This window comes from Ascaphus truei, chromosome 10 (assembly GCF_040206685.1).
Source record: "Ascaphus truei isolate aAscTru1 chromosome 10, aAscTru1.hap1, whole genome shotgun sequence".
In the NCBI taxonomy this organism is placed as follows: domain Eukaryota; kingdom Metazoa; phylum Chordata; class Amphibia; order Anura; family Ascaphidae; genus Ascaphus; species Ascaphus truei.
Window position 1 is genome coordinate 5,331,604 of NC_134492.1, and position 20,873 is coordinate 5,352,476.

Below are 20,873 nucleotides of genomic sequence, written 5' to 3' on the forward strand. Positions count from 1 at the left end.
TTTTATGTGTCTCCCCATTACAACAGGACACATTGCTGTTTGTAGAGAGCTTTCGTCTGGTGGAGCAATGCATTGATGTGATACATTCATATGAAGAAAGTGTATCCACCTCATGGACGATTATAGCTATCTCTGTTTATACTACATTATACACACAGCACTGGGTCCAGTACTTCACTCACTCAGCATCATTGGGTTTCTTTCACACATGTATGTGTGCAACATGCAACTATGTATACCTTTTACATGTATATATCAGGCTGAGCACTGCTACTTGGAACTTTGGGCCTCATGCAGAGAGCAGCGCTATTTCAAATCTCGGCATTTTTTGGGGAAATTCGCGCAGAAAACTGCCGAAAATGGCGAGTTACGGAAAACGCGGCTTTTTTTTTTTCGTTTTCAAAATCTCGCCGCGCGGCTGGCGAGAACCTACATCTCGCCAGTTTTAAAAATATCCTAATGCATAGAGCTGCGAACGGCATCTAGCGGCTGTTCGCGCCAAGAAAATGGCGCGATTTGCTAGTATTTGCCTCGCCAAGAAAAGTTGGCAATTACATGGAGCTCGCCGCCTATAGGAAAGGGAAAAAAAAATGCGCGATTTTTTTTTAACACATTTCTGCAGCGCGCATCTCTCCAGTTCTAACTCGCCACACGCATTAATGCCAAACATTGCAGAATTCGCACATTTCTGCATATGGAGAATAAAACTCTCCAAAAAAAAAGCTACTTTTTTTTAAACTCTCCAATTTTTAAATTCGCTGCTCTCTGCATGAGGCCCTTTGTGTCTAAACTATCGAACTGTCCATAGAACTGCTGCCAAAAAAGCAAAATTGTGTGGCTCCGGAGACTGTGTCTTCCTTGGCTGCACTGTGGGGGGTCCTTGGTTGTGAATAGGGCCCGCCACAGCGTTACTCCTCTGACGCTGGGAGCCCGACCGCGGTCGCGTGACCACAGCTTGCCCGGTGCTGCAATCTTCTTTTGCCATTTCACCATCAGAAAGTTCCACACCTGAAATGTTCAAAACATTATTATTACATATCGAGGATCTATTTTTCTCTTCTCTAGCGCCCCTTCCTTTGGACGAGCGCCCTGTCCTTTTTGTTGGTTTTTTGAAGCTTTTACGCTCCTAAGATCATATGACGTAGACGCTTCTCCCTGATGTCTCAGATGTTGAGTTTCATAATCTGTATGATCCCGATACCTCTCAGTATCTCCATCAGTTGAGAAGGAGACTGTTTGCCGACGTGTCTCCCCATCTGGTATATCTGAGAGACTGGCTGTTTCTGGGACCTTCTTCAGGATCCATCTCTTGGGTGTAGATTTCTTCGGATTATCCTTCTTGTTCTTGGGGTTCTTGTGTGTATTATCTTGACGAGTAGGGGTCCTTGAAGTCGGTGGTCTCTGAGAAAAACTTAAATTTGATTTCGTTCATAGTCCTCTCTGTCTCTATCAAATTTTTGTTGTTTTTTGGTCATGATCTCGTCTTCAGATTTTTTCACATTATGAGATAATCTATCGTCCATAGTTTGAAAATCCTCCATATCTTTAAAAGTATTGAGTGTCTTTTAATGTTTGAAAACTTGCTGCTGACCTCTCTGGCAGTGACAGGGTTAGGTTTGAGATGGGGGGAGAAACGAGACAGTTTGTGTTGCACAAATCACAAAACGCTTTCCCTTTTTTTATTCTCCTTATATGTACCTCCAAGTAACTAAATGCTCAGAAAACCATTTGTTTTGTTATATTGGGTATGCCCTGTATAATCCAATTATTTGTGCATTTAATCTCGCCCTCGTTTGTTACAGAGCGTGCAATAAGGGCTATTGTGGTTCATAGTGTTCTATTAATGTCACCTGTTACTTCTGGATACATACATATTTGGGGAAGATATTTTTAAAACTACTACTAGATTATTTAACGCCTTGAATGTTGGAATTGCCTGCAATGCAAGCAGCAAAAACGGGTTAAGGATATTTCTTCTTAGATTTTTAGTTCTTTAACTGCTTTATTTGTTAGGAATACAATTAATCCACCAGGGATTTGTATAGGCTGTTGTAGTTACTAATTAAGGTGATCTATAACGTGCGTGTGTCTGCGTGCGCGTGTGTGTGTGTGCATGCGTGCGTGTGTGTGCGTGCGTGTGTGTGTGTGTGTGCATGTGTGTGCGTGCGTGTGTGCATGCGCGCGTGTGTGTGTGTGTGCGTGTGTGTGTGTGTGCCCCAATGTTACATCCAATATGACAAATTATATAGTTAGATACGTATCTGTTTTTCTTTTCATACGTGTGGGTTATCTAGTTAGATTGCTGCACCTGCAAAAATCTCTCCTAACCTCTCTGAGGCCTCGGTCCCAGTGATCGCGACGGCGAGTGCAGCGCGAACGAGACGGCCCGCTACGGGGCCGGCCCCAGTCAGTCTGCGTGCGCGCATGCACAAACCGCGATGGCGCGTCCACATTGGCAAAAATACAAGAAATGTGTCTTTGGCGCGGCGGCCGAGCATTGGCTATGTTCGTGGCGGCGTTCACCCAATGAGGATGAACCAGCCACGTGATGTCATGGTTACCCCCCCCCCCCCACCTCCCCTGTCGCGAGCAATCAGAAGTCCACTGATCGCTTCAGAAACGTGTGGATGCGTCACGTACTGACCGGGGGCCGCAGCCTAATGGAGGCAGAACTGTCTTGCTCTGCACCTGTGAGTGGCCAGTCTACTAACACCGTACTCCCGCCATTAGAAAGGTTAGGGGCACTTTTTGTGGGTGCAGCAGTGTTCGGACTTGCAGAAGTGGGGACCCCTCGGCAGGGTTTGCAAGCTTAAAATGCTTTGGCCGAAAAATTTAACTAGATGACCCATATTTATGAGAAGAAAAACGGCTAAGTAGAAGTTTTCTGGATTTTCACTGTTACCCGAAAATTAATTTTGCCGCGTAAATCCGCAAACTGATTTGGGCGGTTTCTATCCGCGCAGATTCATCAAAATCCACAATTGAGTACAACCCGTGGACGGATTCAGAAATCGGATGCGTGGATTGGCTCCCACTGATCCGACCACGGGTTGCGAAATCAGAGGAGAGCTTTGGTAATGAAAAGAATAATATCCGCAAAACACGAATCGCCCTTTTTGAGGTTCGCGGACCAAAGGAATCGGCCAATCAGCGGCAGATCCAAATTCTCCCCATAAATGTGTCCATCTCTACAGTTAAGTATTTAACTAAATAGTTTTTATGTTGGATGTAGCACCCAGGCTGTTGGTCTTTGTTGTATATACGTGATCACAATTTCAGTAGCACAGCTTTTGACACAAATATTTTTGGTGTGTGTGTGTGTGTGTGTGTGTGTGTGTGTATTGCAGCGGGGTTATTTGTTAAATGGTAGTGCCAATTGGGGTACTATTGTATGTAAACACGGACATTTCTGTGCAAAGTGCTCTGATTGGCACTAGTGCAGTGTAATGAATAACCGTCAAAGTATCACTAAGATTGGCTGTCGTTTTGGTGTGTGTGTCCGTCCCCTCTATTTCTGATCTAGAGAAACATTTACCTGTGTAACCGTGTCTCTGTTATGCCACTCATGCTTTGTTCTGTGCAGTAACATTCTTGAAATATTTTTCGGGGCTTCTATTGTACCATTAAAATGTATACACCAAGGAAGTAGCATTAATTCATCAAACTGACCACACAAACTTTTCATAACTAATCTACAGAAAAGTCCTTCTGCGTAACTTAAATATACAAACAAAGCTTTAGAACAATTCTACCTGTACTTTGTTCTTTATCCAAGATCAGAGGTGAACGCTCATCTTCTTTGTGATTACTGTCCAGTATCTCATTTCTGAAGAGGAAACGTTTTGTACAACAGATTTGTTAATGTATCCACTGCTCGGAGTTTGCACAGTACATACGGGCCATGTTGCCTAAGTGGTGTTATTCCAGAAGACCCCTGGAAGGATCTTCTTGTGTTACCTGAAGGGTGTTGTGGCGTAATACTGCTTAGAATGTGTGATTTGTTCTGGAATGTTCATTTAACGATTACTCTTTTTCTGCCTCGCACATTGAAATGAGGACCCATTTATTATGGGAACAAATATGCATTTCTGAGAACAAACCTGTTTTATACGTACATTTTCAGAATGGTGCAGCTTTTAGGTCTGTGTGTTTAATGACTTTGTTTATGGTGAAACTTTACCATACAACTTCCCCTTTGAACGTTCATAGTCGTCTAATACATGGCAGCATTTCTCAACGCATGTTGCCGTCTTACAAGCACTTTGTTACGTACGTTGCCTTCCGCACACACGCTACTGTCATGAGCTGGAGAGCATTTAGATGAAGGAACTCCCCAGCTGTAGGGGTTCAGACCTGCCAGGTATTCAGGGCAGCACATACCCAGGCTCATTGCATGGAAATGACTTTATCATCTCCTGATGGGTTTGTTATTCATTCCTGAAATAGTATCAGTTGGCATAATCTGGTACCGAGTGTTACTTAATTCTGCTGTGGTTGTAATACTGGATTTGTACACTGTATGTTCTTAGAGGAAGCCTAATGATTACATAGTTATATAGTTACATAGTAGATGAGGTTGAAAAAAAGACGTCCATCAAGTGCAACCTATGCTAAATTTAGACAACAGATACTTTATCCTATATCCGTTCTTACAGTATTTTGACCAAGAGGAAGGCAAACACAAAACCCCAGTGACACATCATCTAATCATATCTCGTAAAGGGAAAAATAAATTCCTTCCTGACTCCAAATATTGGCAATCAGATTACTCCCTGGATCGACATCCTTCCCATGTTTACTTATTAGGTATATCCCTGTATACCAGAGGTTGGCAACTCCAGTTCTCACAGATGAACAGCTCTTTTGAAAGCTCCTTGAATTGAATATATTTACATATAGTTATCTTATCCCCTCTTACATGCCTATTTCTAATGTAGACAAATGTAAATGAGCTGTATTGTTATTTGGTATAAATTAGATTACATGGATATTTGAAAGTGATAATGATCTGAGCTTGGACCACTTGGAATTGAGCATGGTGTATAAAGTCAGCGTGCCTCCCTTTTTATCTCTATCTTTACTCTTTTTTATTATTTTCGTGGCAATGTAAATATCAGATTTATTTCCCTTTTTCTACAGATTTGATAGAAAATGTTTATGCCTCATCATTCATCAGAAGAGAACTAAAAGTCACGGAGTTTAATGAGCATAATCTGCAAAAGAACCACATCACAGTGTCGAAAAAACGAAATTGGTTAACACAGAGTACCCAAAAATCTCAGCACCGGGAAGAAAATAATGGCTCTAAGAGGTCTCCTAACTCCTACAATCTGGGAGTTAAAGAACCCTGGGCTCCAGTTTCCAAGGTGGGAGAAGAAGGCTTCAGCATATTACAGGGGGGGACTTCCAATCAGACTGCCCCTTCGAGTCCTGCAAGTCCTTCATCCTTGGCCAATTGTGTCTCGGACCTCAGTGAGGATAATGATGCAGATGATGAAGGAGAAATTTGGTACAATCCCATTCCTGAAGATGATCCATACCTATGCCAAGATCCGTCACCCTCCAGGATGGCTCCGGCTGTTCCTGGAAGTGAGGGGATAAAAGCACCGGGCCCCTCTGGAGGACCTCCATGCTCTGCAGTATGTGGGGGGGATATGCAGACATCTCCAACCGGTGAGATTAATCATGCAAATTCCTCACATTCCACGGACCATTGCATGCAGCTGCATAAGCAGAGGTTTGCGTGCAAGGCCCAAACAGGACTGGCTGCAGAGGAGACTGCTCCCCAGAAACATAATGAGACAGGTAAGCAGTTTGTGTGAGGTCGGAGGTCTACGTGCTCTGGGTGCTGATCTTTCGTAACACCCACTTACCTTAAAGCGGCATTGTTTAGAACCTCTTTATAACTTTCTTTTAAGAAGCTTGAAAAACAAAGTGTATTGTTCTTGGAATTCCCCAAGGTGAGAATGTTCTATGTCCTGATATATAGCAGGGCTCGTTATCAGGTGGGGCGCATGGCACAGGAGGGGCCCTGGTGTGCTCTTTGGACTGTTCTGTTTCTTTCATACTAGTTTATTCAGCGAAAGTGCAGTTTTTCACGCTAAAAATGAACTTGTAAATTAAAGCTACAATACTACACCCCCCTGCCCCATATATATATATATATATATATATATATATATATATATATATATATATAATCAAAAAATAAATAGATGATACCGTTCTGTGGCTAACGACATGCTTTTATTTGTGCGAGCTTTCGAGATACACTGATCTCTTCTTCCGGCGATGTTACAATGAATGAAGCAAGGATTACTTAAAAACAGTGTCTCTTGGAATGTTATCTGTGCTGGTCCTTCCCCCGATGTGGATGTGTAATCCTTGCTTCATTCATTGTAACATCGCCGGAAGAAGAGATCAGTGTATCTCGAAAGCTCGCACAAATAAAAGCATTTCGTTAGCCACAGAACGGTATCATCTATTTATTTTTTGATTATTGAATCTCGGCTAACACGGTACTGATACCTCTACACGTATATATATATATATATATATATATATATATATATATATATATATATTTATTCCCCCTTATTTTTTATATGTGAAACATGTGACTATGGATAATTATCCATTCTTACCTAAGCTGACAATCGTTTGGTGATCCTGTTAAAAAAGCTGTAAAAAAATAATCCTTATGGCGTGACATAACATAATGGCTGCTTCAGTCAGTGTAACTCAGCAGCTACAATGTATCCTTATATTACTAAAGTAACATTATCTATTGTTACAGTTTGCAGCTCAAACTGCTGGGAACATTGGCAAGAAATGATCACAAACAGGAAAGTGTTGCAAAGATCTTGCACTGCTGGGGAGGTGGCTAAAACCTGCTATAGAAATCAACGGATGCTTTAAAACTCATTAAAAAGGACAGTAAGAGTTGAATAATAATAATAATACAAAATACAGTAAATATTATCTGACACTACAAAAATGTTTAATTTTAAATAAATCAGAAGCTTTCGCGTTTTGCTGCTTTGCAATGTAAATATATACACGAGGCAGATGTTAAAAATGACTATTTCAAAATCTTGTAAGCATTTATGTCATTAAATGTATCTAAAATGCCATTCCAGTAATCTTGTGGCCCTCCTAATTGTAACTTTTGGAGCCCTGCTATATAGTGTAGTGATGTACTGAACACGCATTACCTATAGCTGCCATGTCAGCCAATGGCAAAGGTCACATCTGTACACACGACTTCAGGGTCACTCTCCTGAAACCCCCTGAGACCTGTGTGCTACATCTGGCTTCTGTTTGCAGTACAGAGGACTCGGAAGGCTGCCTCCTGAATAGGCCCTTCTGTGTAACTACAATGTTACTTATTGTTTACTTGCTATGTGTTACTTCTTTATTTATTTTGTGCCACAGCCAGTTTTTTGTTTAACCCCTTAAAGTGGTTAAGCAATTTTATAAGCAGAATATCTATCAGATATCAGTGTAGGTTTGCTATGGAGATTCTGTTTGGGCATTATTACGCTGCCTGTTCTATCCCAGAAAGTATCATTTTCAACGTGTACTAATCGTTTCTCCCCATCTTTCCCTTTATCCAGACTAACTTTCCAGGAAATGTCTGTGAATATAATGTATAACCTGCTCACTTAATGTAACCATGTGTCTGTCATCTTAACTCTGTGCCCAGGACACACCTGAAAACGAGTGGAAACTCTCACTGTATTACTTCCCGGTAATGAAAGCCCCCCCCCCCCCCCTCCCAAAAATCAGAGTTTATTGTGAAATTATTACATTTTTCTAACAGCGCTGTTATGAAAACTACTTTATAGTTCTTCCTTGATCACATAACTTTAGAAGTGCTGCTCCTTGGAAAAATCCGAACACTATGAAAGCCGTAATTATTCTCTTTTCCGTGATATTTGTTACTTTTTACAGGATTCTGGGTGACATTATACTGCGCTAACTTGGCAAGCAGATGTTTAAATCCCCGGAGGTGTTACATGGCAGCTTGCTATCCCCTTATTGCAAACAGGACTGGGGTTTCACCCGCTTACAGCGGGGGCTACCTGCAATATTAAAGTCAATAAGGCTCAATTCACAGTTAATGAAGCATCTCTCCGGGTCCATGTATTGATTACCAACAAGATCCCCAAACAGCAGACGGACTGGGAAATGCAACACAACACAAGCTTATTTAGTGCCGAGTACAATACGGTGTTTGCAGATCACCTGCACGGTGCGTGTTTTCCCTGCGTATCAGTTTACCAGCACAGTAACCACTGAGTAAGTCTATATGAGCTGAACGTAGTAGGAAGATGAGACGTCTCTCGGTTATGGTGACATAATGACATAGACCATGCGCTGCAGTTTAACAAGATGAGTCCTTCACCATCTCAAATTAGAGAAGAACATTTGTTTCATTGATTGTGACCATACCCAGTGAGATATATATATATATATATATATATATATATATATATATATATTCGTGTGTGTGTGTATGCGCCTTGTTTCTAATGTTCTCTGGCAGTAAAGGAGCCATGTATGTATGCGCACACACCATGGATTGACTATGGGAGAAGTTGAAAGTCTGCACGTTTGTTAATAGCTGGAGAGAAATATACTGCAGCTGTGTGTATATTGGATGAGTGTGAGGTGTCCAGGTGTCCAGGTGTCCAGGTGTCCAGGTGTCCAGGTGTATGTGCTCACTCCCTGTGTCAGAGTAAATTATCCAGGAGACAGGACTAGGGTTGCTGACCCTAACCCTAACCTTGAGGTTACACGGTTTAGACCTTTTATGCTCTGAGGCACTGCACTTTTAAATTTGCAATCCAATTTATAATAATAATAATAATCCAGCATTTTATAAAGTGCATCAAACTCTGACATTTGATTGTAAAATCTTTCAATGGTTTTCTTTCTTTTAAAAAGAAAATGCCGATGTTAACATTATTTAAGTGCCGGCACTTGGGATGTTTCTGACGAGTGCGTTATACCTCATTCCTGACCCCTGTAAATGTATCTGAGTATCTATCGTGTGGTATATTTTGATATATTTAGGGCCATGCATGGGGGGTTTTCCGGGCCTGTGTTTAACAAGCTATTTATATTATAGATCTTTAAATTACAAACCATAAAATGACAGATGGCAGGGACTTCATTAGATTGTAAGCTCTTCAGGGCAGGGACATCATTATATCAAATTGACTACATACATGGCAGGGCTCAGTCTCTCAGACCTGGTCAGGGTGCTGGGTCAGTGCAGGCTGGGCTCAGTCTCTCAGACCTGGTCAGGGTGCTGGGTGCAGGCTGGGCTCAGTCTCTCATACCTGGTCAGGGTGCTGGGTCAGTGCAGGCTGGGATCAGTCTCTCAGACCTGGTCAGGGTGCTGGGTCAGTGCAGGCTGGGATCAGTCTCTCAGACCTGGTCAGGGTGCTGGGTGCAGGCTGGGCTCATTCTCTCAGACCTGGTCAGGGTGCTGGGTGCAGGCTTGGCTCAATCTCTCATACCTGCTCAGGGTGCTGGGTCAGTGCAGGCTGGTCTCAGTCTCAGACCTGGTCAGGGTGTTTGGTCAGTGCAGGCTGGGCTCAGTCTCTCAGACCTGGTCAGGGTCGGTGCAGGCTGGGATCAGTCTCAGACCTGGTCAGGGTGCTGGGTCGGTGCAGGCTAGGCTCAGTCTCAGACCTGGTCAGGGTGATTGGTCAGTGCAGGCTGGGTTTAGTCTCAGACCTGATCAGGCTGCTGGGTGCAGGCTGGGCTCAGTCTCTCAGACCTGGTCAGGGTGCTGGGTCAGTGCAGGCTGGGCTCAGTCTCTCAGACCTGGTCAGGGTGCTGGGTCGGTGTAGGCTGGGATCAGTCTCTCAGACCTCGTCAGGGTGCTGGGTCAGTGCAGGCTGGGATCAGTCTCTCAGACCTGGTCAGGGTGCTGGGTCGGTGCAGGCTGGGATCAGTCTCAGACTCAGACCTGGTCAGGGTGCTTGGTCAGTGCAGGCTGGGCTCAGTCTCTCAGACCTGGTCAGGGTGCTGGGTCGGTGCAGGCTGGGCTCAGTCTCTCAGACCTGGTCAGGGTGCTGGGTCGGTGCAGGCTGGGCTCAGTCTCAGACCTGGTCAGGGTGCTGGGTCAGTGCAGGCTGGGCTCAGTCTCTCGGACCTGGTCAAGGTGCTGGGTCAGTGCAGGCTGGGCTCAGTCTCTCACACCTGGTCAGGGTGCTGGGTCAGTGCAGGCTGGGCTCAGTCTCTCGGACCTGGTCAAGGTGCTGGGTCAGTGCAGGCTGGGCTCAGTCTCTCACACCTGGTCAGGGTGCTGGGTCAGTGCAGGCTGGGCTCAGTCTCTCACACCTGGTCAGGGTGCTGGGTCGGTGCAGGCTGGGATCAGTCTCTCACACCTGGTCAGGGTGCTGGGTCGGTGCAGGCTGGGCTCAGTCTCTCACACCTGGTCAGGGTGCTGGGTCGGTGCAGGCTGGGATCAGTCTCTCACACCTGGTCAGGGTGCTGGGTCGGTGCAGGCTGGGCTCAGTCTCTCACACCTGGTCAGGGTGCTGGGTCGGTGCAGGCTGGGATCAGTCTCTCACACCTGGTCAGGGTGCTGGGTCAGTGCAGGCTGGGATCAGTCTCTCACACCTGGTCAGGGTGCTGGGTCGGTGCAGGCTGGGATCAGTCTCTCAGACCTGGTCAGGGTGCTGGGTCGGTGCAGGCTGGGCTCAGTCTCTCAGACCTGGTCAGGGTGCTGGGTCAGTGCAGGCTGGGCTCAGTCTCTCACACCTGGTCAGGGTGCTGGGTCGGTGCAGGCTGGGATCAGTCTCTCAGACCTGGTCAGGGTGCTGGGTCGGTGCAGGCTGGGCTCAGTCTCTCAGACCTGGTCAGGGTGCTGGGTCGGTGCAGGCTGGGCTCAGTCTCAGACCTGGTCAGGGTGCTGGGTCAGTGCAGGCTGGGCTCAGTCTCTCACACCTGGTCAGGGTGCTGGGTCAGTGCAGGCTGGGCTCAGTCTCTCACACCTGGTCAGGGTGCTGGGTCAGTGCAGCCTGGGCGTGGATATGCAGATAGAATAAGGATGGGCACCAGGAACATTTATAGTACAAAAAGAGCTTTATTCACATCCGTTTATAAGGCTCGCCATACAAGGACAGACTTTCCGTTAGACTTATTAACCGATGGCAAATCCTAAAGTTACTCTGTGCTGCTTCCCTGGCTGCTCTCACTCCCACACTAGGGAGCTACTTAGTCTTGTTACCCTTAGTATTGGTTAGATTGGCAATCTCCTGCATAGCGTTAACAGTCCCCATCTCAAGTCGGCCCCTGTTGGGAATACACTTTGTTGTCTGGGATCAGTATCCACTTACTGTGTACGTACGGCATACCTTGTCCATACATATTGGATCGGGAGTTTACGAATTACCTTCCAGTGGGGTTTGATCCAATTATGCTCTGAGAGCGCCTACTAAGCAAGTGCTTCCTCCTCTTCCTATATGTGAACAATCTTGGGCCATTTTCTATGGGTGCTAACTATATACGACATGTTCCTTACCTGAAAACAATACACGGGGACAGGCCACTTAAAAAAAATACACACACACTTAAACATATTTACAGGACTCACTGCGAGGCCCTCTGCAGAACTCCGAGGAACCTGCTTCTAGAATATAGTGGTGCTATATATACCCTTCTATCTCCCTATGATGACATCACTGGTCACAAGACATCATATATCACACATGGGGAGGGGCAATACCAGAGTGATCCCACCCAGTTAACCCATTAAGGTCGTTAACCCCTTGCATTAGTGGACCCCACATGGGGTCGCATGTGTACTTTTTGTTCTTCTCCTTACCCCCACATTGTACTGCGCTGTGGAATATGTTGGCACCATATAAATAAGATGATAATAATGAGAATGTTTCATGGCCTGTATTTGCGTTGCGATCACGTGGAAGCAGTGGGGCCTTTAATACCCCCCACATTGCATTGAGCTCTGGGAGATAGTTGCAGAAACCTACATGTGAGCAGGGGGTCTCCAGAGTGGGACCGTGTTCGTTTCAGCTCCGGGGACCCCCGATTTCCAGGGAGACTTACTGGAGAAGGTTTTGCAGGAGCTGCATGGAGGTTTTAATCCCCCCGTGTCAGGGGCCCAACAGGAAGCCACCACAGATACCGTGGCTGCTTCCTACTGGCCTACGTGATGTGGGAGATTTAAACCTCCATTTTGTTTCCCCGTTTTGATTGTACAGGCTGCAAATTCCTTGGTAAGTGTCTCAGGATTAAAGGGGTTCAGTGGAGCTGAAATTAACACTGTTCAGCCCCAGAGACCCTCTGCTTTAATGTAAAGAAAAACTGGGGGCAATAGAAATGTGCTGCCCCATTAAAGTTCTGTGAAGGAGCATCGCATCCATGCTTTATCCTTAACACAAGGTTTTCATTTTCAAGCCAGAAGTGACATGGAACAGACTGATTTCTGGCCTTGTGCTGTTTATGGGTCTGTGCGGATAAGGTGCTGCTGACTTGTAAGGTATTTGCCAGACTCCTGACAGCGGGATCAAGCTTCGCAGTCTGCGGCCCGGCGCACGCAGTCACCCAGCAGCGCACAGTCACTGCTATATAAGGGGGAGCTTTGTCCGTCCCGCATGTGACGAGTCTCTGTCAGAGCTGCACCCAACGCATTCTGCACATACTGTTTTTCTGTGGATCCCACTGAATCCGTTCTGTAACTAAACATAGAGGGAATTTATATAAGACGGAAGGGAATATTGGTGCTGCTATGTATGCTGGATCATGGCAAATTCATTTTACTTTCCACTTCTTCTCCTGACCTCATTGGGGGAAAATATTGATGCAAAAACACTTCTTTAACTTGCTGAGGGGGAGTTATATTGTAGCTACAGTATCAATGTATACTGCTCTCCAAATCAGAACTGACCTTCTTTCAGAAAGTAACACAAGCTTTTTAATTAATAATACCTCTTTAAATTAAATGTAGGCTGGTATTCATTTGTGCCTGTGTATTTAGTGATTTTATAATACAGACCTGTACATAGTCTTGTTATACTGTAGTAATATGGGCAGGGCATCCTCGTCGGGTTCACCGCGGATTTTATAGAGAGCGGTCCTAGAGAACCGGTGAACTCCATTAATTCCAATAGAGCTGAACTCCTGCTCAGCGTGGGGAAGGCGATTTCTGCACAGCATACAGGCCTATGTGACTGATATGACTGCGGTATGAGCGTGTGGATCTGTACATGGGAAATGAGTGTTTAGGGCTATCGGCATTTTCATCTTACCTCCCCCCCCCCAATAATGGCGTGGGCCCTGCTGTGTCAGGGCAGGTAAGTACGAACATGTGTGGCAGAGTAACGGTGTTTTCCTGTCGGACCGCATGTCTCTGCCTGGGATGAGCACAGAATCCCTGCTCAGTCACACATGGAATGCGGCCCTGACCTGTGACACAATGTATCTCCTTTTCATCATTCTTGAGACATTCAGATATGTAGTAAATAATGTTGTACGTTACTTTAGGCGCCTGCGTTGGTCGGAAATGACCATGACATTGACCTGCAGCGCAGGGAATAAAATGATCAAAATTCATATTTAGCCCTTGAACCTTTTATTAGAGTAAAAACCTGATAAATGTCCCATAGCTAATGGACGGCAGTCATCAGTTTGTGTCCTAAATATCTGGACATGGGGTTCTCGTAATATAAAACTTCAGGCGCCCCATAACCCAGGGGTTCTCAACTCCAGTCCTCAAGCCCCCCAAACAGGTCAGGTTTTCAGGATATCTCTGCTTCCGTGCTGGTGGCTCAATTAGTCCCTGCTTCAGCACAGGTGGCTCAATCAGAGGCTCAGTCTTTGGCTGAGCTGCTGATTGAGCCACCTGTGCTGAAGCTGGGATATCCTGAAATCCTGACCTGTTGGGGGGAGGTGAGGATTAGTTGAAGACCACTGCTGTAAGTCTTCCCTGATGTAGTAGAGATTCTGCTTGTGTTAGAGGCTTACACTTGTATAGCAGCTGTGGAACGAAGGTAAGGTTAGGTACACAGTGCAGGAGCGCACAGCGTCGCACTCACCTGTCGCCTAAGCGGTCTGTGTACTTCAGATCGCTCGTGATGGGGAGGCGTGGCGGACGTGTCACCAGGCTCGTTTGCCCTCATTGGCTGAATTTCTCACGTGACTCGGCCGTCACGCAAAAAAAAAAAAGCTTTGTCGGCTCAAAATCCTGCCGCGCGGTCTCTAAATCGCGCGCGCTATGGACCCGGCCTAACAGAAAAGTGCTATAAGACAAATGTAAAATAAAGCATAGGGTTGGGACTGGCCTCAAACAATCACTATGGTTATGTCAGAATAATGTCCTCCTGTGATAGCCTGCAGACTGTAAGCCTTTGCCATCACATCATTAATAAACCCTTTGATGCATTCTTGTTTCTTTAAGGTCCTGGAGTGCAGAGTATGAACAAGGCTAATTCCGCAGCAGCAGAATTTTCTCCTCCATCTAGTCCAAACCCGTTGAAAAAGGGAGGAAGTATCACTTGGTCTCTGCCGGATAAAATTAAGTCGCCGCGGACAGTCCGGAAGCTCTCTATGAAAATGAAGAAGCTGCCGGAACTCAGCAGAAAGCTGAGCGTTAGAGGAGCATCAAGCCATAGCGGTGCTGGTAACCCTACCTGTAAAGGTAACTGCCAGGATATAAGCCATGTGTCGTCGTCGTTATCTCCCTCTGGAAGCGCAGCGGCGGCAGCCAGCCGAAACGTGATCAGCCGTTACCACCTCGATAGCAGCGTGTCCTCCCAGCAGAGCTACAAGAAGAAGACTTCAGGCAGTTCCAAATCCTCCAGTAAAGGGGGGTACCTCAGTGACGGAGACTCGCCGGAGCTCATAGCAAAGTCGGGGGGACACGGCTCCGAGAACAGGGCCGCAAAGGGAAAAGAAGCATTTCTAAGCAATAACACAAAAACGGAAATAGACATTGATGCGTTTCGGCACTATAGCTTTTCTGATCAACCCAAGTGTTTCCAGTACATATCGGGGCTGATGAGCGTTCACTTTTATGGGGCAGAAGATTTAAAGCCACCGAGGATAGACTCAAAAGACGTGTTTTGTGCTATCCAAGTTGACTCCGTAAATAAAGCAAGAACGGCTCTGCTTACTTGTAGGACATCTTTTCTCGACATGGATCACACCTTCAACATCGAGCTGGAGAACGCACAGCACTTGAAGTTAGTGGTGTTTAGCTGGGAACCGACCCCACGTAAGAACAAAGTGTGCTGCCATGGAACAGTCGTTCTCCCGACGCTGTTCAGAGTGACGAGGACACACCAGCTGGCGGCCAAACTGGAGCCCAGGGGACTGATCTATGTGAAGCTGAATCTCATGGACCAGTGGGAGAATTCCTGGAACCGGCTCGGCGGCGATCGGGAGCCGGTCATATTTGGGGTGGATGCCCGAAAAGTTGTTGAGAAAGAAAATGTCGGGCTGATGGTTCCGCTTCTAATGGATAAATGTATCGTGGAGATTGAAAAGAGAGGCTGCCAGGTAAATAATACCTATATATTGTCATTCAATTAGTGGTTGTATATTAAGACTTCTGCTTTTACCTTTCCCCCCCCCCCCTTTTTGTTCATTCTCTGTCAATTATACGTCTTCTATGATAGAACGCCAGATATTTACTGAGGTCTAGAGATATTTTTTTGCGTGGATTGGTGGTAAAATTATAGAAACCTGTAAATATCCCTCTGCATGTTGACATTTCAACCACACCGTAGCTGATTTTGACGCCCGGATTCCTTTCAGGTTTTATTCGCATGTATCATCAGACCAGCACGACGAGTACACGTGCCTATCCCATCCACGTGGGATCATTCTTGGGCACTTTCCTCATGTGCTATCACATAAAGTAGGGACATTTTTATAGCATGGTTTTCCACACCGGTCATATCAGAAAACATTGGGAAATAGAAGGGCCACAAGCTTATTGTAATGTAATTTTAAATACAATTAAAGGCTTCAATTATTTCAACATTTTTCAAGCATTTATAACATCTGTACCACATATATTTACATTACTTTAACTTACAAGTCAGTGGGAAAAACTGCGCTTGGCTGCCTAACCAAGTTGGGTTATCATTAACCGTAGAATAGTTTAAGGGCCACATCTAGGACCTCAGCAGGCTGGATTGGGCCCATGGGACCCCCGTTGAAGAGAACCTTGTTTTAAACAAGACCTAAATCGTAATGTTCGAGTTTGTCCATTGAAGGGCAATAAAATGCAAGTCTGGTAATAAAGCCAGGGGACTCTTTGGTGGGTGCACTTCATGTACAGGAAGTGTCTGAGGTACGCAGAAGTATCTCAGAGCTTGTCCTCAACGTCGCAGGGTTATCTCACAAACCTCCTCGCTGTTAGGGGTGGCCCAGAGTCCAGCTTACAGTTATGATCCCTAGTTATCCCATGGCCATGGGTAGAAGAAAATGGCCATGGGAGCAGTGTGAGCACACAGCCTATGTCCAACAAACTTTGAGTCGCCACCAAACAGATTAGGTTTTAGGAATAACCAATGGATTTGCACACAGGTGAATGCACAGAGTTTGCACATGAATAGAGTATTGATCTAACTACCTGATCCGTGCCCCTGACCGGGAGCTGTAGTCCACCTCGGAGCCCCCGACGGGAGGTGTAGTCCGCCTCGGAGCCCCCCGAGGGGAGGTGTAGTCTGCATTGGGGCCCCCGAGGGGAGGTGTAGTCTGCCTTGGAGTCCCCCGATGGGAGGTTTGAGAAGCACTGGTTCAGATTTTATAGTATTTGACTACTCCACCTACTTGTGGTTTGTTAATTTAATCCGTGGCCCCGTGGTTCCTGAGAGAGTTACCGGTTTAGTTTCCGTTGTTTTATCTCTTTAGGAAAATCAAAATGGCCACCAAACTTTGCGGATCCCACAGGTCAATAGGAAGCTGCATTGGTTTCCTATTGCATTACTGCGGCGTCCATCTTGAAATGTTCAGGAAGAAATTATTAAGTATCTCCAGGACCGGCGGGACTCCGAAGCTAAAAAAAAATATCAACTCTGAAGGAACCAGTTTGAGATCCGATAAAAGGAAAAATAAAAAGTCAAGACATTATAAAATGGGAATAATTAACGCTTTAAAGGAAAAGTTAAACCCCTACTGGGGAAGGTGTCGTTGGTACTGTTCCCAACAGGGGAAACAAAATGGAGGTTACATTTTCCGTGACACATGGGCCAATAGGAAGCTGTAATGTCATCCAGCCCGATTTCCTAGGTTAAACCTCCATAAAGTACCGGCGGAATGTTCCCCGTAATTATTGCGCACATATACACGCGCACATATACATACGCACACACTCTTAGGCCTCGGCCATGCTCCCTGCTGGAGTGCTGAGGCGCAGGGAAAGCGGGTGCTTTCCCTGGCCTTGCGGTTGCTTACCGCACGCACTGTCAGCAGCCGTCAGGGGGCGGGCCGGGGGCGGGCGCGTCACTGGCCGGGGGCGGGCCAGTGACGTCACGGAGCTGGTTCGCCCTCATTGGGCGAACCGCTCACATGACCGGCCTGTCGCGCCGGCAAGCGGGGGAATTAAAAATTCCCCTAAGACCTGCGCTTCCGCAAGCGCAGGTGAGCCCCTACTAAAGCCGCTCTAATTGCGGCTGTAGGGGCTCAGTGCTGAGCGGGAGCGCGCGTCAGCACGCTTCCGCCAGCAAGCGCTAAACATGGCCAAGGCCTTATACATACGCACACGCACATATACATATGCACACGCGCATATACACACGCACCTATGTACCTGGGAAGTCTCTCCTCCTGCATCTCACTATGCCCTGCCTATTGCCTTTTCTATTTACTGTTTCCTCACTCCTTTGTGAATGTCTCTGTTCTCTCCAACTTCCCCATTATTTATACACCTCTCTCCCAACAACATCTTTACCCCTCAATAAAATACACCCACACAAATCCTCTATTCACACCCTCTATCTCAGGGCTGCACAACATACGGCCCGCATGCGGCCCGCCTGGCCTCTCTGTGTGGCCCGCGATTACTCCGGCCGAGCGCCTGTTAGTTCATTAAATACATTTTTTTTAAAAACGGGCTGGGGGTGGGTGGGTGGTAGTGAAAAACGGGATTGGGGGGGTGGGAGTGAAAACGGTCTGATGGTGGGGGTGGTAGTGAAAAACGGTCTGATGGTGGGGGGGGCAAATGGTCTGCTGTGGGGTGGGGCAAACAGAGTGGTGTGGTGGGGGGAGAATGGAGAGAGAGGGGGGGAGGGAGAGAGAGGAGGGAGAGAGGGGGGAGAGGGAGAGAGAGGGGAGGGAGAGAGGGGGGGAGAAGGGAGAGAGGGGGGAGAAGGGAGAGGGAGGGAGAAGGGAGAGAGAGGGGGCAGAAGGGAGAGAGGGGGCAGAAGGGAGAGAGAGGGGGCAGAAGGGAGAGGGAGAGAGAGGGGGCAGAAGGGAGAGAGAGGGGGCAGAAGGGAGAGAGGAGGGAGAAGGGAGAGAGGGGGCAGAAGGGAGAGAGAGGGGGGGGAGGGAGAGAGGGGGCAGAAGGGAGAGAGAGGGGGGGAGGGAGAGAGGGGGCAGAAGGGAGAGAGAGGGGGCAGAAGGGAGAGAGAGGGGAGATGCGGGGAGTGGATGAGATGAGGAGGGGGAGATGCGGGGAGTGGAAGAGATGAGGAGGGGGAGATGCGGGGAGTGGAAGAGATGAGGAGGGGGAGATGCGGGGAGTGGAAGAGATGAGGAGGGGGAGCTGCGGGGAGTGGAAGAGATGAGGAGGGGGAGGTGCGGGGAGTGGAAGAGATGAGGAGGGGGAGGTGCGGGGAGTGGAAGAGATGTGTCACTGTCATCCACCCACCGCCATTCACCCAACTGTCATTCACCCACCCACCACCATTCACCCAACTGTCATTCACCCACCCAGTCACTGTCATTCACCCACCCACTCACTCACCCACCCAGGCAGGCAGTCACATGTCTTTTGTTGAAAATATAAAAAAATAAACAGGTTGCATTGTAATGTTTTTTTCTGTATCACAATAAGAAAACAGTTAAGTAAAAGTTGCGCGCTAAAAGATATTTTTTCGTGGTAGGTGCGGGTGATTTGAGGTACAAGGGTGGGTGATTTGAGGTGCAAGGGGGGTGATTTGAGGTACAAGGGTGGGTGATTTGAGGTGCAAGGGGGAGAGTGATTTGAGGTGCAAGGAGGGAGAGTGATGTGAGGTGCAAGGGGGGAGAGTGATGTGAGGTGCAAGGGGGGAGAGCGATGTGAGGTGAAGGGGGGGTGTGATGTGTGCGCTGTGCAGGGGGGGATTGTGTGTTTGATGTGGAGGGGGAGTATTATGTGTGTGGGTGAGGGGGACAGATGGGGTTATGAGAGATAGATGGGGAGTATCGCAAAGGTTGATAGTGAGGGCTTCTTGGGGAGATATGATGAGGATGATGAGGTGCTGGAGGAGAGATGATGATGGTGATGGTGATGATTTTACCCGTGCGGCCCAATTTTTTTTCCCTTGGAGCAGTTCGGCCCTTCTCACTTTACGAGTTTTGCAGGCCTGCTCTATCTACTCCTTCCTGCTGCCGGGGATCTCCCCTAAACCGGACCCCAAACATACACACCTGACCTCACCCGCGCCTCCCTGCCATCTCTTCCCCTGTAAATGGTGTCAACCTTTTCATTTAATACTGACTAACCTTAAAACTCGCCCCACAAATCAAGCATCCCAATAGCCTGCACTCATGGCTATTGTCCCACAGTCAGTCACTCCTACCACCCATTGTGGCCAAGCACTGCCATCTACAGCACTTATTCCCTCACCTGCTGTCTCTGTTAGTCTCCCATCAAACCTCTTAGATTGTAAGCTCTTCGGGCAGGGATTTCCTTTCCTATTGTCTGATTTTTGCTGCACTTATTGTATTATTATAATTCTCTGAACTGTATTCTTTGTGAAGCGCTGAGTACACTTTTGACGCTATATAAATAAAGACATACAATACAATATATGAACACGCACATATACACACGCACATATACACACGCACATATACACACGCATATATACATACACACACGCACATATGCATACGCACACATACATATACATATGCACACACACATATACTTATGCACACACATATACTTATGCACACACACATACTTATGCACACACACATACTTATGCACACACACATATACACACACTGTGTGTGTGTGTGTGTGTGTGTGTGTGTGTGTGTGAGTGTGTGAGTGTGTGAGTGTGTGAGTGTGTGAGTGTGTGAGTGTGTGTGTGTGTGTGTGTGTGTGTGTGTGTGTGTGTGTGTATATATATATATATGGTTGAAAAGCAGGGTTGCAGGCCTGTCTAAGACATGTGAATGTGCTCACAAGTGATATTCTTTATTGGCTATATATATATATAAATAACAATTTGGACTAAAATATATTAGTGACATGTTTAGAACCAACATTTAGAACCTAAGTCTGTGTAACAAAGGAATCATTTGGTTACATCTTTTGAACAAAACATGATTCGAGCCGCCAACCTCAAGGTAAACTCCGTTTCTACAGACATTATTATATACGCACGATTACTGTAACCTCCTGCTGTCCGGCCTTCCTGCCTCTCACCTGTCCCCACCTACAATCTATCCTTAACGCTGCTGCTAGAATCACTCTACTCTTTCCTAGATCTGTCTCAGCGTCTCCCCTGCTAAAATCCCTCTCCTGGTTTCCTGTCAAATCCCGCATCTCACCCTCAATTCTCCTCCTCGCTTTCAAACCTTTACACTCTTCTGCCCCTCTTTACATCTCAGCCCTAATGTCTCGTTATGCACCATCCCGACTCTTGCGTTCTGCTCAAGGATGTCTTCTCTTT

The 20,873-nt window shown here is 46.7% G+C and overlaps 1 protein-coding gene across 1 annotated transcript in view; it reads left to right on the forward strand.

Moving 5' to 3' along the window:
• Positions 1–20,873, forward strand: part of SYDE2 (synapse defective Rho GTPase homolog 2) — a gene marked incomplete at its 5' end in the record, with an annotated part of 65,346 nt that overhangs the window by 18,412 nt on the left and 26,061 nt on the right. The window contains 2 exon segments of the mRNA XM_075615631.1: positions 5,140–5,805; positions 14,438–15,537. Of these exon segments, the coding sequence (XP_075471746.1) occupies positions 5,140–5,805; positions 14,438–15,537 (1,766 nt within the window).